General features: G+C 42.9%; 1 protein-coding gene across 1 annotated transcript; it reads left to right on the top strand.

Annotated features, from left to right (window-relative positions):
• The first annotated feature begins 18,699 nt into the window (after nucleotides 1–18,699).
• Nucleotides 18,700–19,228, top strand: LOC136492905 (uncharacterized). Its single transcript, XM_066488948.1, has 2 exons — nucleotides 18,700–18,968; nucleotides 19,055–19,228. The coding sequence occupies exons 1-2, from the start codon at nucleotides 18,761–18,763 to the stop codon at nucleotides 19,105–19,107; spliced, it is 261 nt and encodes an 86-aa protein (XP_066345045.1). The 5' UTR covers nucleotides 18,700–18,760; the 3' UTR covers nucleotides 19,108–19,228.
• Nucleotides 19,229–19,455: the final 227 nt, after the last annotated feature.

Here is a 19,455-nt window from a genome sequence, read left to right as displayed (position 1 = left end):
CTCATTGGCAACTTTTTTCTTTTTTTGAAGAGCCATCGGCAACATGCCGGGCATGTATATTAATAGAGAAGATACTCATTGACAACTGTGAGTACCTCCAAAGAAAACATGAAAATGGCAACACATGTAAATGTAGCCATCCTAATCTTTGCAAGCGTCGGCGCCTGGTGCTTTGTGTGGCACGGTGGCCCAACTTTGCCTACCATTTTCAGGCATTATCGTCGCTGCAAGCGCTAGGTATACACGACAGGTGGCCACACGCTGTTGCAGAATCCTATCTTTTGGCTGAAAAGGTAAAGAAACGCAGAACGAAAATAACGAGCTGGGCGCCGGGCTTATCGTTACCGGACTCGGCAAGCTACCAGATTTCAGAGAATGAACATGGGCATTCCTGCAGTGTCTTAAGTTCCAACTTTCCATGCTCAGTGGCATGATACTCCAAATACGAGATTGGGTACCACGATCCTTTTCAGCAGCAATCAGCCACGTACATAGCTGAGCGCTACGGATCAACGCCAACTGCGGCACGTGAAGGACTGGACAGTCACGTTGCCGTGCGTCCATCTCGCCTTGACTTGCGCCGCCGGCGACCGAGACGCCTGTGGCCAACCGGACCCTCCGGCCTCCGGGCAAGCGAGACCTGATGCCGCTCGCGCGAGGTAGGGTGTTTATGAGCTCGCGACTTGCGATCCCGGCCGGTCAAATGGAGAGTAGCGGCAAGCTATAGAGCTACGAGAGACCATTGCCGCTTTCTCCACCTGTTGATTATGGATCCCTGGCCCAGGCCGGGGTCGTGAGATAGAGATCTTCTTGGCCTCGGCTCGGCTCGGCAGTCAGCACTCAAGCCCCAGCACTAGCAGCAGCCAGGCAGAACTTGGGTCGGAAATTCGGAATCCTCACCATGTGATGTGCAGGTGCAGACGTGCAGGCCTGCTTGCCTTGTGCAGTTGTGGTAGTGGGTGCAGCGGCAGCCGCTAGCTGCACTAGAGCCGGGAGACGAGCCACGAGCACGACCTGGTAGGACCGTAGGAGCAGCAGCGAAGCGACAGCCGTTTGGTTGGGTGGCTGGTCGCCGCAGGTCACCCAGCAAGCATTAATCCCGTCTGGTGAACGGCGAGAGCTGCTGCTCATGTGCTTCATGTGAGTGAGAGCGAGACGGCAGAGCCAGAGCCGGTGGTTGCTGCACCTGCCCATCGAGATCGATAGCGGCACTCATGGGCCGGCGCCATCAAAAGGCTCCGCCGCACTTGGGAAAAGGCCGAGTCCGGCCCTGCGTATCTGTATGTGCTGCATGCGCTTCACTGAACCTTACCTCGCCGGCGCCGGCGTCGCGCCGCCCCCTTTGAAGAAAGCGACGGTCTCTGGTGCTGTACGTGTTGCTCTGCCACGCCCTCGCATTCCAGATTTGCTGTCCCTGCTCTGCTGCGGCGCTGCCTGCGCGGATCTAAGGGCCCAATTGGCTGTTGGCCTAATCGGTGGAGATCATAACTAACATTCCTTCTCTTGATCTTATCTTATTTCTTAAATTTAGCTTACAAACTTTATCTTGTTCCCGTTCCATCAAAGATCAGTGCATAGAGCGTGCCTTATCGTCACGGTCTGTTGCCATTAGATTAAACAGCTACAACGCACCTCTCTGTTTTGAAACAGATACTCAACTAAGCACTTAGTATCTAGAAATCACAGGCTTTCCCATAAACCCATGTCGATGGTGTGTTCTCTGAACGCACTGGGTGGTTAGCCTTTGGTAAGCGGATCCGCAAGTACTTACTCGGTACTTATGTGCTCAATACTTTCAAAGTAACTCTGAATTTTCTCATTTACAACATATATCTTAGTGTCAATGTGTTTGACAGCACACTTGACGTGTTGTCTTAGAAGTTAACTTATTTTAAAAGGTTATTGTTGTTACCTACCATTGTTAAATCCGGATATAAATTCACTTAATCTTCTTTTGTCTGTTTCTTAAGCCTCATGACAAACTATTGAAAGGTCCTAATATGGCTAAAGGGGATGAATAGTCTATTTAAGAAATCTACAAATCAACTAGAGCAATTTGATTAGTATAATAAATAGCGAAATACAAACTTGCTCTAGCTCTACAAGGGTTGCAAGCCACCTATCCAATAATTCTAGTTGCTATGATTACTAACCCCATAATTTACTATGTCACTACTCACTAAGAGCTCTCACACTTGCTACACTAAAGAGCTTCACTAGAGAACTTAAACTACAAAGCAAGCTCCCAATTCTAATTACACTAAAGAGCTTGCTACAACTAGTTTGCAAGAATATAAATGAGTGAATAGGATGATTATACCGCCGTGTAGAGGAGTAAACCAATCACAAGATAAATGCTAAATCAATCACCGGGAGAATACCAAAGGGCAAGAGACAACCAATTTTCTTCCGAGGTTCACGTGCTTGCCAACACGCTACGTCCTCGTTGTGTCGACCAACACTTGGTGGTCCGGCGGCTAAGAGGTGTTGTATGAACCTCGTCCACACAATTGGACACCGCAAGAACCTACCCACAAGTGAGGTAACTCAATGACATGAGCAATCCACTAGGGTTACCTTTTAACGTTCCATCGGAGAAGGTACAAGTCCCCTCACAATCATCGGAGATGGCCATGAACAATCAACAACTCGTGCCAATCCTCCTCTACTGCTCTAAGCCGTCTAGGTGGTGGCAACCACCAAGAGCAACAAGTGAATCCCGCGGCGAAATACAAACACCAAGTGTCTCTAGATGTAATCCCTCAAGCAATTTACTTGGATTCTCTCCCAATCTCACAATGATGATGAATCAATGATGAAGATAAGTGGGAGGGCTTTGACTAAGCTCACAAGGTTGCTATATCAATGCAAATGGCCAAGAGAGTGAGCTTTAGCCGGCCATAGGGTTTTAATAGAAGCCCTCCACGAAATAGAGTTGTTGGCTCCTCAGTCCATTGAAAACGGGGATACCGGATGCACCGGTCAGATCGACCGGACGCACCGGTCAGATCGACCGGACGCTGGACCCCAGCGTCTGGTCACGTGATGTGTGCCACGTGTCCCTGCTTCAAACGCTGATCACCCGATCTTAACGGTCGTCGGTACTTTTAAGTTGTGACCGGACGCGCTGCTTTGAAGTGACCGGACGTAGATCCCCAATGTCTGGTCGTTTCTAGTAAGCATCCATTCACGAAAATCCACGACCAGACGCGTTCGGTCATGCTCGACCGGACACACCCAGCGTCCGGTCACTCAACGTCTCCCCTGTGCGCTGCATATGTCATCATACGTCATACAGATCGGACTCAGGCCCTGAGCGTTCGGTCAATTCTCACGCCAGCGTTCGGTCAAGAGACCGAGGGCGGACTTCACTGCGCCACTGACCGGACGCAGGACCACAGCGTCCGGTCCCTGCGCCACCAGCGTTCGGTCACTCTGTGAACCCCTGTCTTTTCTGTGCAGGGCGCCAGTGGCACCGTTGGACTGTCCGCACTCTATGGACGGACACTCCACCGGTGAAGTTTCTAACTCTTGCTCAAATATGCCAACCACCAAGTGTATCACCTTGTGCATATATGTGTTAGCATATTTTTACAAACATTTTCAAGGGTGTTAGCACTCCACTAGATCCTAAATGCATATGCAATGAGTTAGAGCATCTAGTGTCACTTTGATAACCGCATTTCGATACAAGTTTCACCCCTCTTAATAGTACGGCTATCGATCCTAAATGTGATCACACTTACTAAGTGTCTCGATCACTAAAATAAAATGGGTCCTACAATATATACCTTTGCCTTGAGCCTTTTATTTTTCTCTTTCTTCTTTTTAAATCTAAGTACTTGATCATCACCATAGAATCACTATCATCATGTCATGATCTTCATTTGCTTCACCACTTGAAATGTGCTACCTATCTCATGAATACTTTGATAAACTAAGTTAGAACTTAGGGTTTCATCAATTCACTAAAACCAAACTAGAGCTTTCAATCTCCCCCTTTTTGGTAATTGATGGCAAACATTTCACAAAGATATGAATTGAATATGGACAAGTTTCATGAACTCCAAATGATAGCAATTGCTCCCCCTACATGTGTTTAGAGTTTGGATAGAAGCTTGCACATATGCTTAGATAGGAAATATAGGAGTCAATGTCTAACAAATGATGCTAAGGTATAAGAGATCGACCTTTGAAGCGTGATACCAATCGAAGTGCACCAATATACCATCCTTAGCACCATTAGTAACTAGACATACACAAAAACTAGAATACCCATGAGATCAACATTACAAGCAAAGGTCTAGTTTTCATAGAATGAACATAAGTCTAGTTACTTTAGCCTATGCATGCTAGTTTTTTATTTCATCATTCAAGCCTATAACTAGCTGAAGGGGACTGTGATGCCTAAGAGGGGGGGTGAATTAGGCAACTTAAAATTCTAACTCTAAACTATGGCCTCTTTTTCTAACCTTAGCAAAACCTATACAAAAGACAAACTATCTAAATTGGCAACTATGATTTTGCTAATGTGTTGCTATCTCTACCGCAAAAGGAGTAATGCAATCAATGTAAATGCGAAAGCTAAAGAGAAAGGTAGACATATGCAAACTCCCATCGATAACTCTGGTATTTTTACCGAGGTATCGAGAAGTGCGCAAGCTTCCTCCTAGTCCTCGTTGGAGCCCCTCACAAGAAATCCCTCGCAAGGGCTAAGCTCCAAGTCGGTTAACTCCGTGGATAGCCACGGGCCTTCCCCCACGCGCAAGTGGGTCTCCGACGTGCCTTCCGACAAGCCTCTCCCTTATGCTCCCCGCCGTCTTTACTATCAAGCTTCTAGCCGAAATGTTGCGGGCCTTGTTCTCTCTGGTACACGGTGGCGGCCACACCACAAACGTGGTTGGTGTGATCTCGCAAGACTATAAGCCCCTCTGATGTACAACAATGGTGCGCGCAAGCACCGAGTGATAATAGGTATGCAAACCTCACTAAACACTAGGCCTAAACCTAGAGCAAGCGCATAAGCGGTGGTCTAATCAACCTAAGCACTTCGCAAAGCACCTACGCTAATCACCTAATAAAACACTAAGCACTATGCATGTGGAGATCACTAAAATGGTGTATCAACACCCTTGGTATGTTTCCTTAGCTCCACTCCACTCATTTGGCTGGTTAGGGGTTGTATTTATAAGCCTCACTGAGAAAGTAGTCGTTGGGGACAAAATCCTGCTTTTCTGCTACTGACCGGACGCTGATCACGTCCTAACCGGACGCGTCCAGTCATCTCGATCGTTGGAGCCGCAATCTACTGATCAGACGCTGCCAGCATCCGGTTACAAATTCACCGCTCTAGAACCTCTCTGTACTCGATCGGACGCTGCTGACCTATGTTCGGTCGGTTTGTCACCAGCGTCCAGTCGCTGTTGCTGTTGCCGAGCCTCCTGATCAGAGCGTCCGGTCGCTTTTCTCTAGCGTTCGGTCCAGCGTTCGGTCACCTTTGTGAGCTCATTTCTTCATGATCTTACGTGCGGCTTGGTTCCTATCTTCGTGCTTAGACTTTGCTTGATATCTTAGGTCTTCTCTTGTGCTCCTAAGGTCTTCTTTAAGGTGTTGATCATCGGATCATCACGTCGCTTTTGTCCAAGTCACATCTTGCATCCTATTAAACTACAAAACAATCACTTACAAATTTATTAGTCCAATTTGGTTGTCTTGGTCATCAAACACCAAAATCCAAAGTAAATGGGCCTAGGGTTGATACAACACACAACCATGGATATTAAAATTTAGAACTTGTGCCATGCAAGTAAATATATGAAATGCACATTCAAATACAACAAATAAGTTTATGAGCTTGCTCCCCCTACTTGTGTATAATTTTGATTGATTGATCCCCTTACAATGTCATTTCATTTGTTTGCTCCCCCCTTACAATGTCATTTTATTTGTTTGCTCCTCCTATCTTACTATCTTTGTGAATTTCTCTCCCCCTTTGTCAACAATTAGCATAAAGAAAAGGCTCAAATTTTAGATAGGTTGGGGTGAAACCATGTGAAGTGAGGATCATGTTCCTAATTTGGTTCAATCTAGATTACTTGCAAAAGATATTTAACTTAGTTTGAATCAAGGACAAGCTTCTTCACACTTCTAAATAAGGGTTATCTTGTACCATGTTGAGTTAAACACTTAGAGCTCATTTTCTAGATCAAACACTAGGTTTACAAGCCTACAAACATGTCATATGCTGTCACTAGATCATTTCAAACATACAAGCAATAGTAGTGCCATACAAGCATCAAATTCATTTGATTTTCATGAATAAGCCTAGAATATGATAGGAATGACTAGATGCAGTAAACTAGTCCTTAGCAATGGATGAATGACATGATAATCAACTTTACCTTGCTTTGCTAGAAGGAGAGGTGTGTCATATAATGGGGGTGCATCAACACATATTTGAGAAGTCAAGTATGTTCAATTCATTCCTTAGCATGTAAAACCTCTTTTCATCAAGTGGCTTGGTGAAGATATTGGCAAGTTGATCTTCGGTGTCAACACTCTTAATGCAAATATCTCCTTTTTGTTGGTGATCTCTTATGAAATGATGGCGGACATCAATGTGTTTTGTTCTTAATTGTTGAACTAGGTTGTTAGTGAGCTTTATGGCACTCTCATTGTCACATAGCAATACCACTTGCTTGAATTTAATTCCAAAGTCACTCAAAGTAGCCTTCATCCAAAATAATTGAGCACAACAACTATCGGCCGATATATACTCTTCTTCAGCGATTGAAAGTGCTACACTATTTTATTTCTTTGATGACCAAGATACAAGTGATCTTCTCAATAGTTGACATATACCCGATGTGCTCTTTCCCTCAACTTTACATCCTGCATAATCAGAGTCCGAATATCCAATCAACTCAAATCTTGCTCCTTTGGGATACCACAATCCAACATTTTGTATATGCTTCAAGTACCTCAATATTCTCTTTGTTGTCTTCAAATGACTTTCTTTTGGTGAGGCTTGAAATCTAGCACACATACATACACTAAACATCACATCCGGCCTTAATGCGGTCTCATAGAGTAGGCTTCCAATCATAGACCGATACATCTTTTGATCCATCATGTTGCCACTAGCATCACTATCCAAGCTTCCACTTGTACCCATTAGTGTACTAATAGCTTTAGCATCATTCATTCCAAACTTCTTGAGCATGTTCTTGATATACTTGTCTTGACTCACAAATGTGTCATTCTTCATTTGCTTGATTTGAAGACCAAGGAAGTAACTAAGCTCTCCAATCATGGATATCTCAAACTCATTTGCCATCATCTTGTCAAACTTTTTACAAAAATCTTAATTAGTTGACCCAAATATGATATCATCAACATAGATTTGCAATACAAATAAGTCATTTCCAAGTTTTTTGGTGAAGAGAGTAGTGTCAATCTTTCCCATCTTGAATCCCTTAGAGAGTAGGAAATCTCTCAATCTCTCATACCATGCTCTAGGTGCTTATTTTAAACCATACAAAGCCTTTCTCAACTTACAAACATGGTTGTGTTTCTTTTCATCTTCAAAACTAGGAGGTTGCTCAACATACACAAGCTCATTGATGTACCCATTGAGAAATGCATTCTTCACATCTATTTGGTACAATTTGATATTGTGGGCACAAGCATAGGCTAACAAGATCCTAATTGCTTCTAATTTTGCAACCAGGGCATATGTTTCTCCAAAGTCAAGACCTTCAACTTGAGTGTAACCTTGAGCCACTAATCTTGCTTTATTCCTTATTACTATCCCATCTTGATCTTGCTTGTTCCAAAAGACCCACTTGGCTCCTATCACATTATGATCCTTAGGTCTCTCAACTAATTCTCATACTTGATTTCTTGTGAAGTTGTTTAGCTCTTCATGCATAGCATTGACCCAATCAACATCCTTCAAAGCTTCATCTATCTTCTTAGGTTTAATGGATGACACAAATGAGAAATGCTCACAAAATAAAGCCAACCTTGATCTAGTTTACACACCTCTTGAAATATCACCAATGATAGTGTCCAATAAATGATCTCTTGCAATATTGGTTGGTTGAAGTACTTGCACTTGATTGCCTGCATTTGATTTATCACTTGGTTGAGATGATGAACTAGCCACTTATTGTTGATCTTACACTTTGTCATGACTAGTACTTGCTTGAACTTGATTATGAGAACCACTAGCTTGCACATTTGAGTTAGAGAGCACTTGATTCTTGTCATCTTCAACATCAATAACCTCTCTAGGCCTTATATCACCAATGTCCATGTTCTTCATTGCATTGACCAATTGAGTGCCTCTTATATCATCTAGATTCTCATCTTACTCTTGGGAACCATTTGTTTCATCAAATTCCACATCATTAACCTCCTCAAGAATAGCACTAGCTAAATTCTAAACCCTATATGCCTTGCTAGTAGTGGAGTACCCAAGCAAGAAACTTTCATCACATTTCTTTTCAAACTTGCTCAATCTAGTGCCTTTCTTTAATATGTAGTATTTACAACAAAAAACCCAAAAGTATGCTATGTTGGGCTTTCTTCCATTCAATAGCTCATAAGGTGTCTTTTCCATCATGAGGTGACAATAGAGTCGGTTGCTATAATAGCAAGCCATGTTGATTGCTTTGGCCCAAAATGAATGACTCACATGTACTCACTCAACATTAATCTTGCCATGTCAATCAAAGTTCTATTCTTTCTTTCAACTAGGCCATTTGATTATGGAGTGTACTTAGCCGAGAATTGATGTCTAATTCTAAATTAATCACACAACTCATTAATTCTTGTGTTCTTGAATTCACTACCATTATCACTTCTAACTTTTTTTTATAGTTGTTTCAAACTCATTGTGAATACCCTTAACAAAAGATTTGAATGTTGCAAACACATCACTCTTGTCAACAAGAAAGAATATCCATGTGTATCTAGTGAAATCATCCACAATCACAAATCCATATTTGTTTCCACCAATGCTAGTGTATGTGGTTAATCCAAACAAGTCCATGTGCATCAACTCAAATGCCTTAGATGTGCTCATCATGCTCTTCTTAGGATGTGTGTTACCAACTTGCTTTCCGGCTTGACATGTACTACATAGCTTATCTTTCTCAAAAGTGACATCTTTCAAGCCTCTAACTAAGTCATGCTTGATCAACTTGTTTAATTATTTCATTCCAACATGACCAAGCCTTATATGTCATAACCAACCCATGCTAGACTTAGTGATCAAACATGTTGACAATTGAGTCTCTCTAGCATTGAAATCAACCAAGTATAGATTCTCATATCTAAATCCTTTGAATATTAAGTTAGAGCCATCTACACTTATGATCTCTACATCATCCACACCAAATATGCACTTAAAACCAAGATCACATAATTGAGCTACCGACAATAGGTTAAAGTTCAAGCTCTCTACTAGTAGCACATTGGAAATGCTCAAGTCATTGGATATTGCAATCTTACCAAGCCCTTTGACCTGGCCTTTGCCATTGTCACCAAATGTGATACTATCAATCCCATTGCTCTTATTTTCATTGATTGAATTGAACATTCTTGAATCATCGGTTATGTGTTATGTACACCCACTATCAAGCACCCAATGCCTTCCTCTGGCTTTATAATTAACCTATAAAATAAGATCAATTCCTTTTAGGTATCAAAACTTACTTGGGTCCTTGAAGGTTAGTTACTAAGGTCTTTGGTACTCAAATGGCCTTCTTCTTTGGACCCACAATTGGTGTACCAATGAACTTAGCCTTCACACCATTGGCACCCTTAAAAAGCATGTAACAAGAATCAAATTTAATTGAGGATACATTAGGCAGCTTGGTCTTGTTAATCTTGCAATATTGCTCTACATGCCCAACTTACTTGCATCTATTGCAAAACCGACCATTGCCCTTCACAAAGCTAACTTTGGGAGTGGCAATGGCCACCTTACCTTTCTTAGGGGTATAGCCTAATCTCTCTTTGTTGAGAGAAAACCTTTGGCTACCCAACCACTTTAGCAAGTAGGTATCTCCACCATAGGCATTGTCTAAGGCACGAGTGAGCTCATTCACCTCCTTCTTGAGGGTCTCATTTTCCACCATTAGTGAGGCATCACAAGTGAGACCATCACTCAAAGGTGAAGTAGAATTAGTAGTGCTACAAGAAGTGTTAGTGGGAGCAACTACAATAGGCTTATAAAAAGATTTATCAATAAGATCACATGTTAGTCCCACATCACAAGACACGATCACTTGATCCTTCTTGGCCTCCTCCTTCTTGACTTGCTCGATGAGAGAGGAGTGAGATTTTTCAAGCTTAGAGTGAGCTTTGCCAAGTTTCTCATGGGCTTCCATTAGCCTCTCATGAGTGGCATTGAGCTCATCAAGAGATTGCTCAAGAAATTTAACTTTCTTGTTCAATTCTTTGCACTCCTTTCTCTTCATCTCAAAGCAAGTGTGCACTTGCTCACACATGTCCATGAGCTCTTCCTTGGAGTATTCCTCCTCATCATCATCACTCCTACAAGCATCACTTTCACATTCATCATCATCACTCACATCATATTTTACCTTAATAGGCTTTGCCATGAGGCATGTCGATGGAGTGTAGAACATGGAGGGCTTGTTGTTGATGGTGATGCTTGTTAGTGCTCTCTTGATAGATTTCTTGTCATCATCACTAGAGCTACTACTACCAAAGAGCCATCACTATCCCATGTGACCACATAGCCTCCACCTTTCTTCTTCTTTTGGAAGGTCATTCTCTTATCCTTCTTCTCCTTCTTTTCTTTCTTGTCCTTCTTCTTCTTATCCTCATTATTGTCACTATTGTAGTGACAATCCGCTATAACATGATCGGGGCTCTTGCAATTGTAGCATCTTCTCATATATTCTTTGTTTTTGGTGTGATCTCTTCTCTTTCTTGCACCATAGTCCTTCTTCTTCATAATTTGCCTATCTTGCGCACAAATAGAGCCATGGCCTCATCATCAATGTCACTAAAATCCTCATCATCACTTGATACTTTCTTAGACTTGCCCTTGTTCTTGGATGATGAGCTAGCCTTGAATGCTACACTCTTCTTCTTTTTGTCTTCTTCTTCCTTCTTGTCATCCTTGTCAACCCCTTCCCTTTCCACATAGTATGTCTCTTGTGTCATGACATCACCTAGTACTTGGTTAGGGGAAATCTCTTTCAATCCTCCTCTTATGATAAGCAACCTCAACATCTTAAATCTTGGAGGTAGGCACATTAAGAACCGATGAGAGACATCATCGTCCTTGATCTTCTCTCCCAAAGCCTTCAAGTCATTGACAATTACTTGCAACCGATGGAACATTTCCAGAATGCTCTCATCATCCTTCATCTTGAAGCTTGTCAACTTATCCTTGAGGATGTAAAACTTGGCAGTCTTCACTACCGATGTGCCCTCATATGTTTTCTCCAATCTCCTCCACACCTCATTAGCCCTTTCACAATCCTTGATTTGCTCAAACACCTTGGAATCAATGGTATTGTATATGGTGTTGAGAGCCATTGTATTGCATTGCTTGTTGGTCTTATCTAAGTTGATGGGATTATCGGGATCAATGATAGCATAGTCATTTTCGGTTATATCCCATACTTGATCATTGATTGAACAAAGATACATCCTCATCTTCCTCTTCCAATAATCATAGCATGTGCCATCAAAGAACGGTGGTTTGCCCCCCACATGATTGAACATAACTTGAGCCATAATTTAACACCTAGGTTGTTAAGCCTTCAATCAAACGGTGACCACGGCTCCGATACCACTTGAAAGGTCCTAATATGACTAGAGGGGGATGAATAGTCTATTTAAGAAATCTACAAACCAACTAGACCAATTTGATTAGTATAACAAATAGCGAAATGCAAATTTGCTCTAGCTCTACAAGGGTTGCAAGCTACCTATCCAACAATTCTAGTTGCTATGATTACTAACCCCACAATTTGCTATGTCACTACTCACTAAGAGCTCTCACACTTGCTACACTAAAGAGCTCCACTAGATGAACTTAAACTACAAAGCAAGCTCTCAATTCTAGCTACACTAAAGAGCTTGCTACAACTAGTTTACAAGAATATAAATGAGTGAGTAGGGCGATTATACCGCCGTGTAGAGGAGTGAACCAATCACAAGATGAATGATAAATCAATCACCGGGAGAATACCAAAGGGCAAGAGACAACCAATTTTCTCCCGAGGTTCACATGCTTGCCACCACGCTACGTCCTCGTTGTGTCGACCAACACTTGGTGGTTCGGCGGCTAAGAGGTGTTGCATGAACCTCATCCACATAATTGGACACCGCAAGAACCTACCCATAAGTGAGGTAACTCAATAACACAAGCAATCCACTAGGGTTACCTTTTGGCGCTCCACCGAGAAAGGTACAAGTCCCCTCACAACCACCAGAGATGGCCATGAACAATCACCAACTCATGCCAATCCTCCTCCACTGCTCCAAGCCATCTAGGTGGTGGCAACCACCAAGAGCAACAAGCGAATCCTACAGCAAAATACAAACACCAAGTGCCTCTAGATGCAATCACTCAAGCAATGCACTTGGATTCTCTCCCAATCTCACAATTATGATGAATCAATGATGAAGATGAGTGGGAGGATTTTGTCTAAGCTCACAAGGTTGCTATATCAATGCAAATGGCCAAGAGAGTGAACTTGAGCTAGCCATTGGGTATAAATAGAAGCCCCCACGAAATAGAGTCGTTGGCTCCTCGGTCTACTGAAAAATGGGGCGACCGGACGCACTGGTTAGATCGATCAGACGCTGGACCCCAGCGTCCGGTCGCGCAATGTGTGCCATGTGTCCCTGCTTCAAATGCTGATCACCCGATCTTAACGGTCATCGGTACTTTTAAGTTGTGACCGGACGCGCTGCTTTGAAGTCACTAGACGCAGACCCCCAGCGTCCGGTCGTTTCCAGTAAGCATCCATTCGCGAAAATCCACGATCGGACGCGTTCGGTCATGCTCGAACGGATACACCCAGCGTCCGGTCACTCAACGTCTCCCCTATGCACTGCATATGTCATCATACATCATACTAACCAGACTCAGGCCCTGAGCGTTCGGTCAATTCTCGCACCAGCGTCTAGTCAAGAGACCGAGGGCGGACTTCACTGCGCCACTAATCGGACGCAGGACCCCAGCATCCGGTCCCTGCGCCACCAGCGTCCGATCACTCTGTGAACCCCTGTCTTTTCTATGTAGGGCACCGGTGGCACCGTCAGACTGTCCGCACTCTACGGGTGGACACTCCACCGGTGAAGTTTCTAACCCTTGCTCAAATGTGCCAACCACCAAGTGTATCACCTTGTGGACATGTATGTTAGCATATTCTCACAAACATTTTCAAGGGTGTTAGCACTCCACTAGATCCTAAATGCATATGCAATGAGTTAGAGCATCTAGTGACATTTTGATAACCGCGTTTTGATACGAGTTTCACCCCTCTTAATAGTACGGCTATCGATCCTAAATGTAATCACACTCACTAAGTGTCTCAATCACTAAAACAAAATGGCTCCTACAATTTATACATTTACCTTGAGTCTTTTGTTTTTCTCTTTCTTTTTTTTCAAATCCAAGTACTTGATCATCACCATAGAATCACCATCATCATGTCATGATCTTCATTTGCTTCACCACTTGGAATGTGCTACCTATCTCATGAACACTTGGATAAACTAGGTTAGCACTTAGGGTTTCATCAATTCACCAAAGTCAAACTAGAGCTTTTAGCTATACTATGGTATGCATCACTGATGACACCACAATTGTTTCTTTGAAGCTTTTTCACAATAATACTCCAACTGTGAGTGTTGGCTACTGCTGTGGATTTTACTACACATCTCGCCAAGACTTAACTTATGTACCCTCAACAATTTGAGAGTTCTTATTCTTTCTTACTCAGCATGAGGCCTATGATACTTTGCAAAATTGCAAGACATTCTCAACTCAATTCCAGTGATCTATATCTGAACTGGACTTTTGTCAAAATATCCCGGATACTTAAACTACGTTATGGTAACTTCTTACTTGTACTTGTACACTCAGCTAGCTTCCAACAGCTAAAGCATATGGAACCATGTCCATTTGATCGATCTCACATCGGTTCCTGAAACACTTAGAGTTCTCAAAACTATTACCCTTGACTATAGGAGCAGACGCAGGTTTATTTGCATGAATACTTTACTTCTCTAGAATCTTTGCTAAGTATGCCTTTGCGATAGTCCTAATACCCAATTTTCTTCTATCTTGGTGAATTTTGATTTCTAAAACCAATGACGCTTCACCAGGATCATTCACTTTGAAACTTGAGAACAAAACTTCTTCTTCTCCAATGACAGGTTAATATCACTACTAGTGAGTAGAATGTTATCTATTCACAGGATGTGGAAAAAGAATTTTTCATTCTTGAACTTCACATAAACGCTATTGTCCTTCTCATCTTCTTTAAACCCAAACTTTCTTATCATTTCATCAACTTCAAATACTACTGTCTAGAGACTTACTTTTAACCCATAGATGGATTTCTATAGGTGGCATCCTATATGTTTTTTTCTTCCATGACAAAACCTTTTGGGTTGTGCCATGTAATTGTTTCCGTATAAATCCCCGTTGAGGAATGTCGTCTTTATATCCATCTAAAGTAACTCTAAATCGTAATATGCCATTAACACCATTATGATTCTAAAAGAATCCCTACAGAAGACTGAAGAGAAAACTCTCATTGTAATCTATTCATTCTCTTTGCTTAAAGCATATTGCCACAAGTCGTGCTTTATATCTTTCTACATTTCATTTGGAGTCGTATTTTGTCTTGTAGACCCACTAACAACCTACTATTTTAGCTCCATTAGAAATTACTTCTAAGTCCCAAACATCGTTGGTACTCATCAAATTCATTTTAGCTTTCATAGCTTCTTACCATTTAAACGAGTAAACACTTTTCATGGCTTCTTTAAATGAGGTGGAATCACCCTCCATTTGAATTTCTTTACTAACATAGACTTCATAGTCATTGGAAAAACTGGTTTACTAATTCTTTGAGACCTTCTGAGGCCTCATCTACTGGCACTTTCATATGGGGCTGTTGTTGCTCTCCATTTGCCAAGAGGCAATTGATTCTATAGGCTCATGTATTATAAGATCCTTGTTTATATTATTCATTTTCTTTGAAAAGCCAACAACATGTGTTGTATAAGTCATACAACATCAACATGTATTGAGAGATTCGTTGTTTTTGAATCACTGAAGTGGGCATGCAGTCCCGCTTCTCTTCAAGTTTTAGGTCTCTACATCCTCTACATACCATGCTCCTTTTGATCTTCCCATATTTTCTAAAGATAGTGTATCTTCAAATATCTTATTTTAGGTTTAATCCGTTAAAATTTCATATGGCGCTTTAAGCACCATCTTAACATTTTTGAGACAGACTACGCTACTTTTCTATTGGAACTTTAAAAAATCTAAGAATTTAGCTATTTCTCTACTTAGGGGTATCATTGTTGTAACCGTTGTACTCCTCCGACGGTCATATTCATCTTAATTAATCTTTATCTCACTTGTAATGAAGAGTATCTTTCTTAATTGATCTTTATCTTTTTCTCCCCCTCGAAATATGGTATGAACTTTACTGCCATAATTCCGATAACTATTTAGAAAGCCTGTAAATGAGGAGACACTGATAACTTACTTCATTCACATGATTGTGTCATGTAAATAAAGTTATTTCATGATCCGTTCAGGAGTACACTTTCCTTAATTCACTTTAAGAACTCAACGAGGTCTTTCATTAGCGGTACTTTTGCAAGTCACACTTGCATCTTTTTTTATCTTTTGGTTAGTATTGACCATGACTGCATTTCTATTGTGCCAAGGTCAATACTAGGACAGCATAAGAGCTACCCAAACTTCTCTCGCTATGTGGGATACAAAACATGTGAATCATCACAAAACTTCTCCTGCCAAGCAGGATTGACTAGCATAAGTACTATGCCAAAACTTCTCCCCGTGCGGGATAAATCTATACGAAAACTTAGTCATGACGACTAAAACTTCACTTATACTTCATTTTTCAATTAAATCTTCCCGTTGGTTCCAATTTAATCAGAAAATTAGTAAACTAACAAAAAACTGTCCTGAACTGGCTTGACTCAAGCCTTTCCATTCATATACCCCAGTATTGTAGCCCGTTGGCATGCAGCCGAGTGATCTCGGTTAATATAAAATATACAATATGCTTCTGCATCAATTCTACATCACCGTTGGACAGAAAATAGAATTAATGCATAAAAACTCATAAATTAACTTGAAATCCATACAACTACTCTTCAAAATTAAATTCTCCCGTTGGTTTGAATTTAATTAGAAGATAATCAACATCATTGTAGGGGAAACTTAATAATGAAATACATTCTTTTAGTTTAGGAGCATTTCTAGGTCCTTATCAACTCTCTGAAAAATTCATCACGTTGGTGTAAAATTTTTCAGAGATTTATACTTCAAACTTAAATTCGTTATAATATTGTCATCATCAACGTTGGTCAGAAAATGAAAATACCATAATCTTAAACAAAAAAAAACCGACTACTCCTCTAATTAAATTTTCTGTTGGTTCTAATTTAATTAGAGGATCAACATAATCATAATTTACTAAATATTACTGCTCTTCAAATTAAATTCTCCCGTTGGTTCGAATTTAATTGAAAGATAATAAACATTAAACTTTACGGTGAAAACATGAAAATTTTCTTTATCTACTTTTCAGAAGCATTTCACTTTACTCATCTACTCTATGAAAAAATTATCCCGTTGGTTCAAATTTTGACAGAGATTTAATATCAAAACTTGATTAAAGTTCTTCAAAAATTTGCTTATGAAAATAATAAAACAAAACGAAGAAACGTCACTATGCCTTTTGGGCTGAAAAAGCATTCAAGCTCTGCGTGCCGTCACGGCCCAGCACGAAACCATGGTCCAGCAGCGACGCGCGCCTCGCTGTCCCCGCGTCCAGGCCGCAACCTGGGCCTAGGCCAGGAATTCGACCCACACGTGCGCGCCCCGCACCGCTCCGCCTGGGTCGTAAGCTGGCCCAGTCATAATCGCCCGTCCGTTTCGATCGGACGGTCGAGCGCGCCGATAGGGAGAACAAAACCCCGCCCTCCTCGGCCTACCTCCCCAAACCCTAGAATCGGTCATTCTTCCCCTTTCGACTCTCTCTCGCCGAGCGGCAATAGCGCACGGTGGCCGGCGGAGCCGGTGAGGAGAAACTCCGCCGGAGCAGATCCGGCAGCTCTCCTCTACTTCTTTCTCGCTCCCCTTCTCTTCTGTCCTAAGAGCGCCCCGACGGAGCGACGCTGGAGCAGCAGCCACCCGCGGCGACCGGAGGAGATGGTGGCGCCGTCGCGCATCCCTTCGCCTGTGCGCGTGTTCACCCGAGAGTGAGCGCGCTGCCGTCGAAGGGTTGCGCTGCGTTGCCCTTGACCCCAAAGCCCGAGGCGTAGGCCGCGCGGTGGCGTGACCTCCCGGCCGGCAGCTTGGGTGGTTCTTCCCGCGCGACATCGGAACAACGCCGGCGGTGGTGACAACGACAGGTGAGCCCCAGGTAGGCCCCTGTCCCGTCCGTCCTTGCTTCTCTCTCTAGGGTTAGGTCTTAGGGTTCGGTCAAACCCTAACCGGCCAAATCCAAACCCGTTGTTCATCTTCTTTCTGAAATCGTTCTTCTTTTCTACCCCAATACATGATCTACACACTAGATAGCCTGGCTCTGATACCATTGATAGGATCATTATAGCTCTAGAATCGTAGATCAGAGGATAAACTGCTCTTAGATGGGGAACTGTTGATGTACCTCGCCCTAGGGCAATTGCGGCCGTGGTGCCGCAACGACGTAGCCTCTGTTGTCGTAACAGCGTAGGCGCGGTGGTGGCGATGCAGAGGCGGCGGTGAGGTCGGTGGCGGCTTCCCGTCGCTGGCAGAACCTTATCTCTGGATCGGTTCGCGTTAGGGAATTGTCGGTGGGGCGTCTGGTAGCTCAGGAGAACCTCGTGTAGTGTGCCCCGGCCCCCATCTTCCTTTTATGGTACTGTGCCACGAAAGACCACGAACCATGAAGTTGTTGGGACCTCCGATCAGAACGTGGATCCAAGGGCCGAACTGGGCCAATTGGTGGAGATCATAACTAACACTCAAAGCACACCAGACTGTTTTGTTTACTGAACTTCTGATTTCTGAAGCAACGCGAGGTGGTAGTGACGAAAGCAAATGCTTCACAACATGTTTTCTGAAGGTTCAAATGGGAGGCTTCAGATTAACAACATGTGTCCGTGTATTCAAAAGCACCAACCTATTGTTAACTGAAGCAAAGCGAGGTAGCAGTGCCTGAAAGCAAAGTGAGGCACGTGAGGCATGCGTGAAAATGGGAAAAGCGTGAAGAAAAATCTCACTTAGGCCTTTGATAATACTGTTCTACAAGCGTGTATATACACACACACAATAACCAAGTTTATTATTAATGTACATGTACATACACTCGCACATCACCGGGCATATACCTTCCCTGGCTTGTAGTCAAGGTAGCCAAATTCAGGGTAGCTGTTTTCCTCGTTTGTTGCAGAAGGTGATAGTGATTTGTAGGCGTAGGCGCCACCGACCTTGATTCCGGACAGAATGCAGAGGCAGCTGAGCATCCCTTCGATGCCCAAGCTACTGCCGGAGGAAGGCGCCCTCGGCGACGACGACGACGTCGAGGCGAAGCCCGAGAAGGCGCCGGCCCTGCGGTCGTCGGGGAAGGAGCGGTCCGTGCACCTCATACCGCTCATCGTCGTGCTCTGCTTCCTCCTGCTCTTCCTCTGCTCCCACGACCCCTCTCCTTCTGGTACGTGCGCGCGTGTATTTTTTTTTCTACATACATGTGTGTTCATGTTTCATCTTTGTTCACAATCTGTTGTTTTTGGTCTTCAGATATGTCGAGTTTTGGGAAGAAGGCTGGGAGCGCGAAGGTCAGGTTGCTCTGATCGTGGGAGACGACTGAACAAATTAACGATGCAGCAACAACATTTGATATATTTGCTTTTATTTCCAGTTTCCCTCGTCATACAAATCATGTATTTGATATTTTCTTCTCAAATACGAAGCATAAACACGGATCTCTATGGAGCTTGTCCATGCCAGTAAATAAATGCAAAAGCACATGGTTGTATCAGAAGTTCAGAAATCTGATCGTCCGATAACATTCAGTTCTGTTCTGTGGCTTTCGTTTGCCCTGCCCTTGCCATACTCATTGGCAACTTTTTTTTTTTTGAAGAGCCATCGGCAACATGCCGGGCATGTATATTAATAGAGAAGATACTCATCGACAACTG

This window comes from Miscanthus floridulus, chromosome 11 (genome assembly GCF_019320115.1).
Source record: "Miscanthus floridulus cultivar M001 chromosome 11, ASM1932011v1, whole genome shotgun sequence".
Classification (NCBI taxonomy): domain Eukaryota; kingdom Viridiplantae; phylum Streptophyta; class Magnoliopsida; order Poales; family Poaceae; genus Miscanthus; species Miscanthus floridulus.
The sequence above is the reverse complement of the archived record's forward strand: the minus strand, read 5'-3'. Positions and strand labels throughout refer to the sequence as shown.

Excerpts from the sequence above, each read along its gene's own strand:
- LOC136492905 (XM_066488948.1), top strand. The coding sequence starts at position 18,761 with ATGCAGAGGCAGCTGAGCATCCCTTCGATGCCCAAGCTACTGCCGGAG. Across the intron at positions 18,969-19,054 it reads CCACGACCCCTCTCCTTCTG|ATATGTCGAGTTTTGGGAAG; the intron begins GTACGTGCGCGC and ends TTTGGTCTTCAG.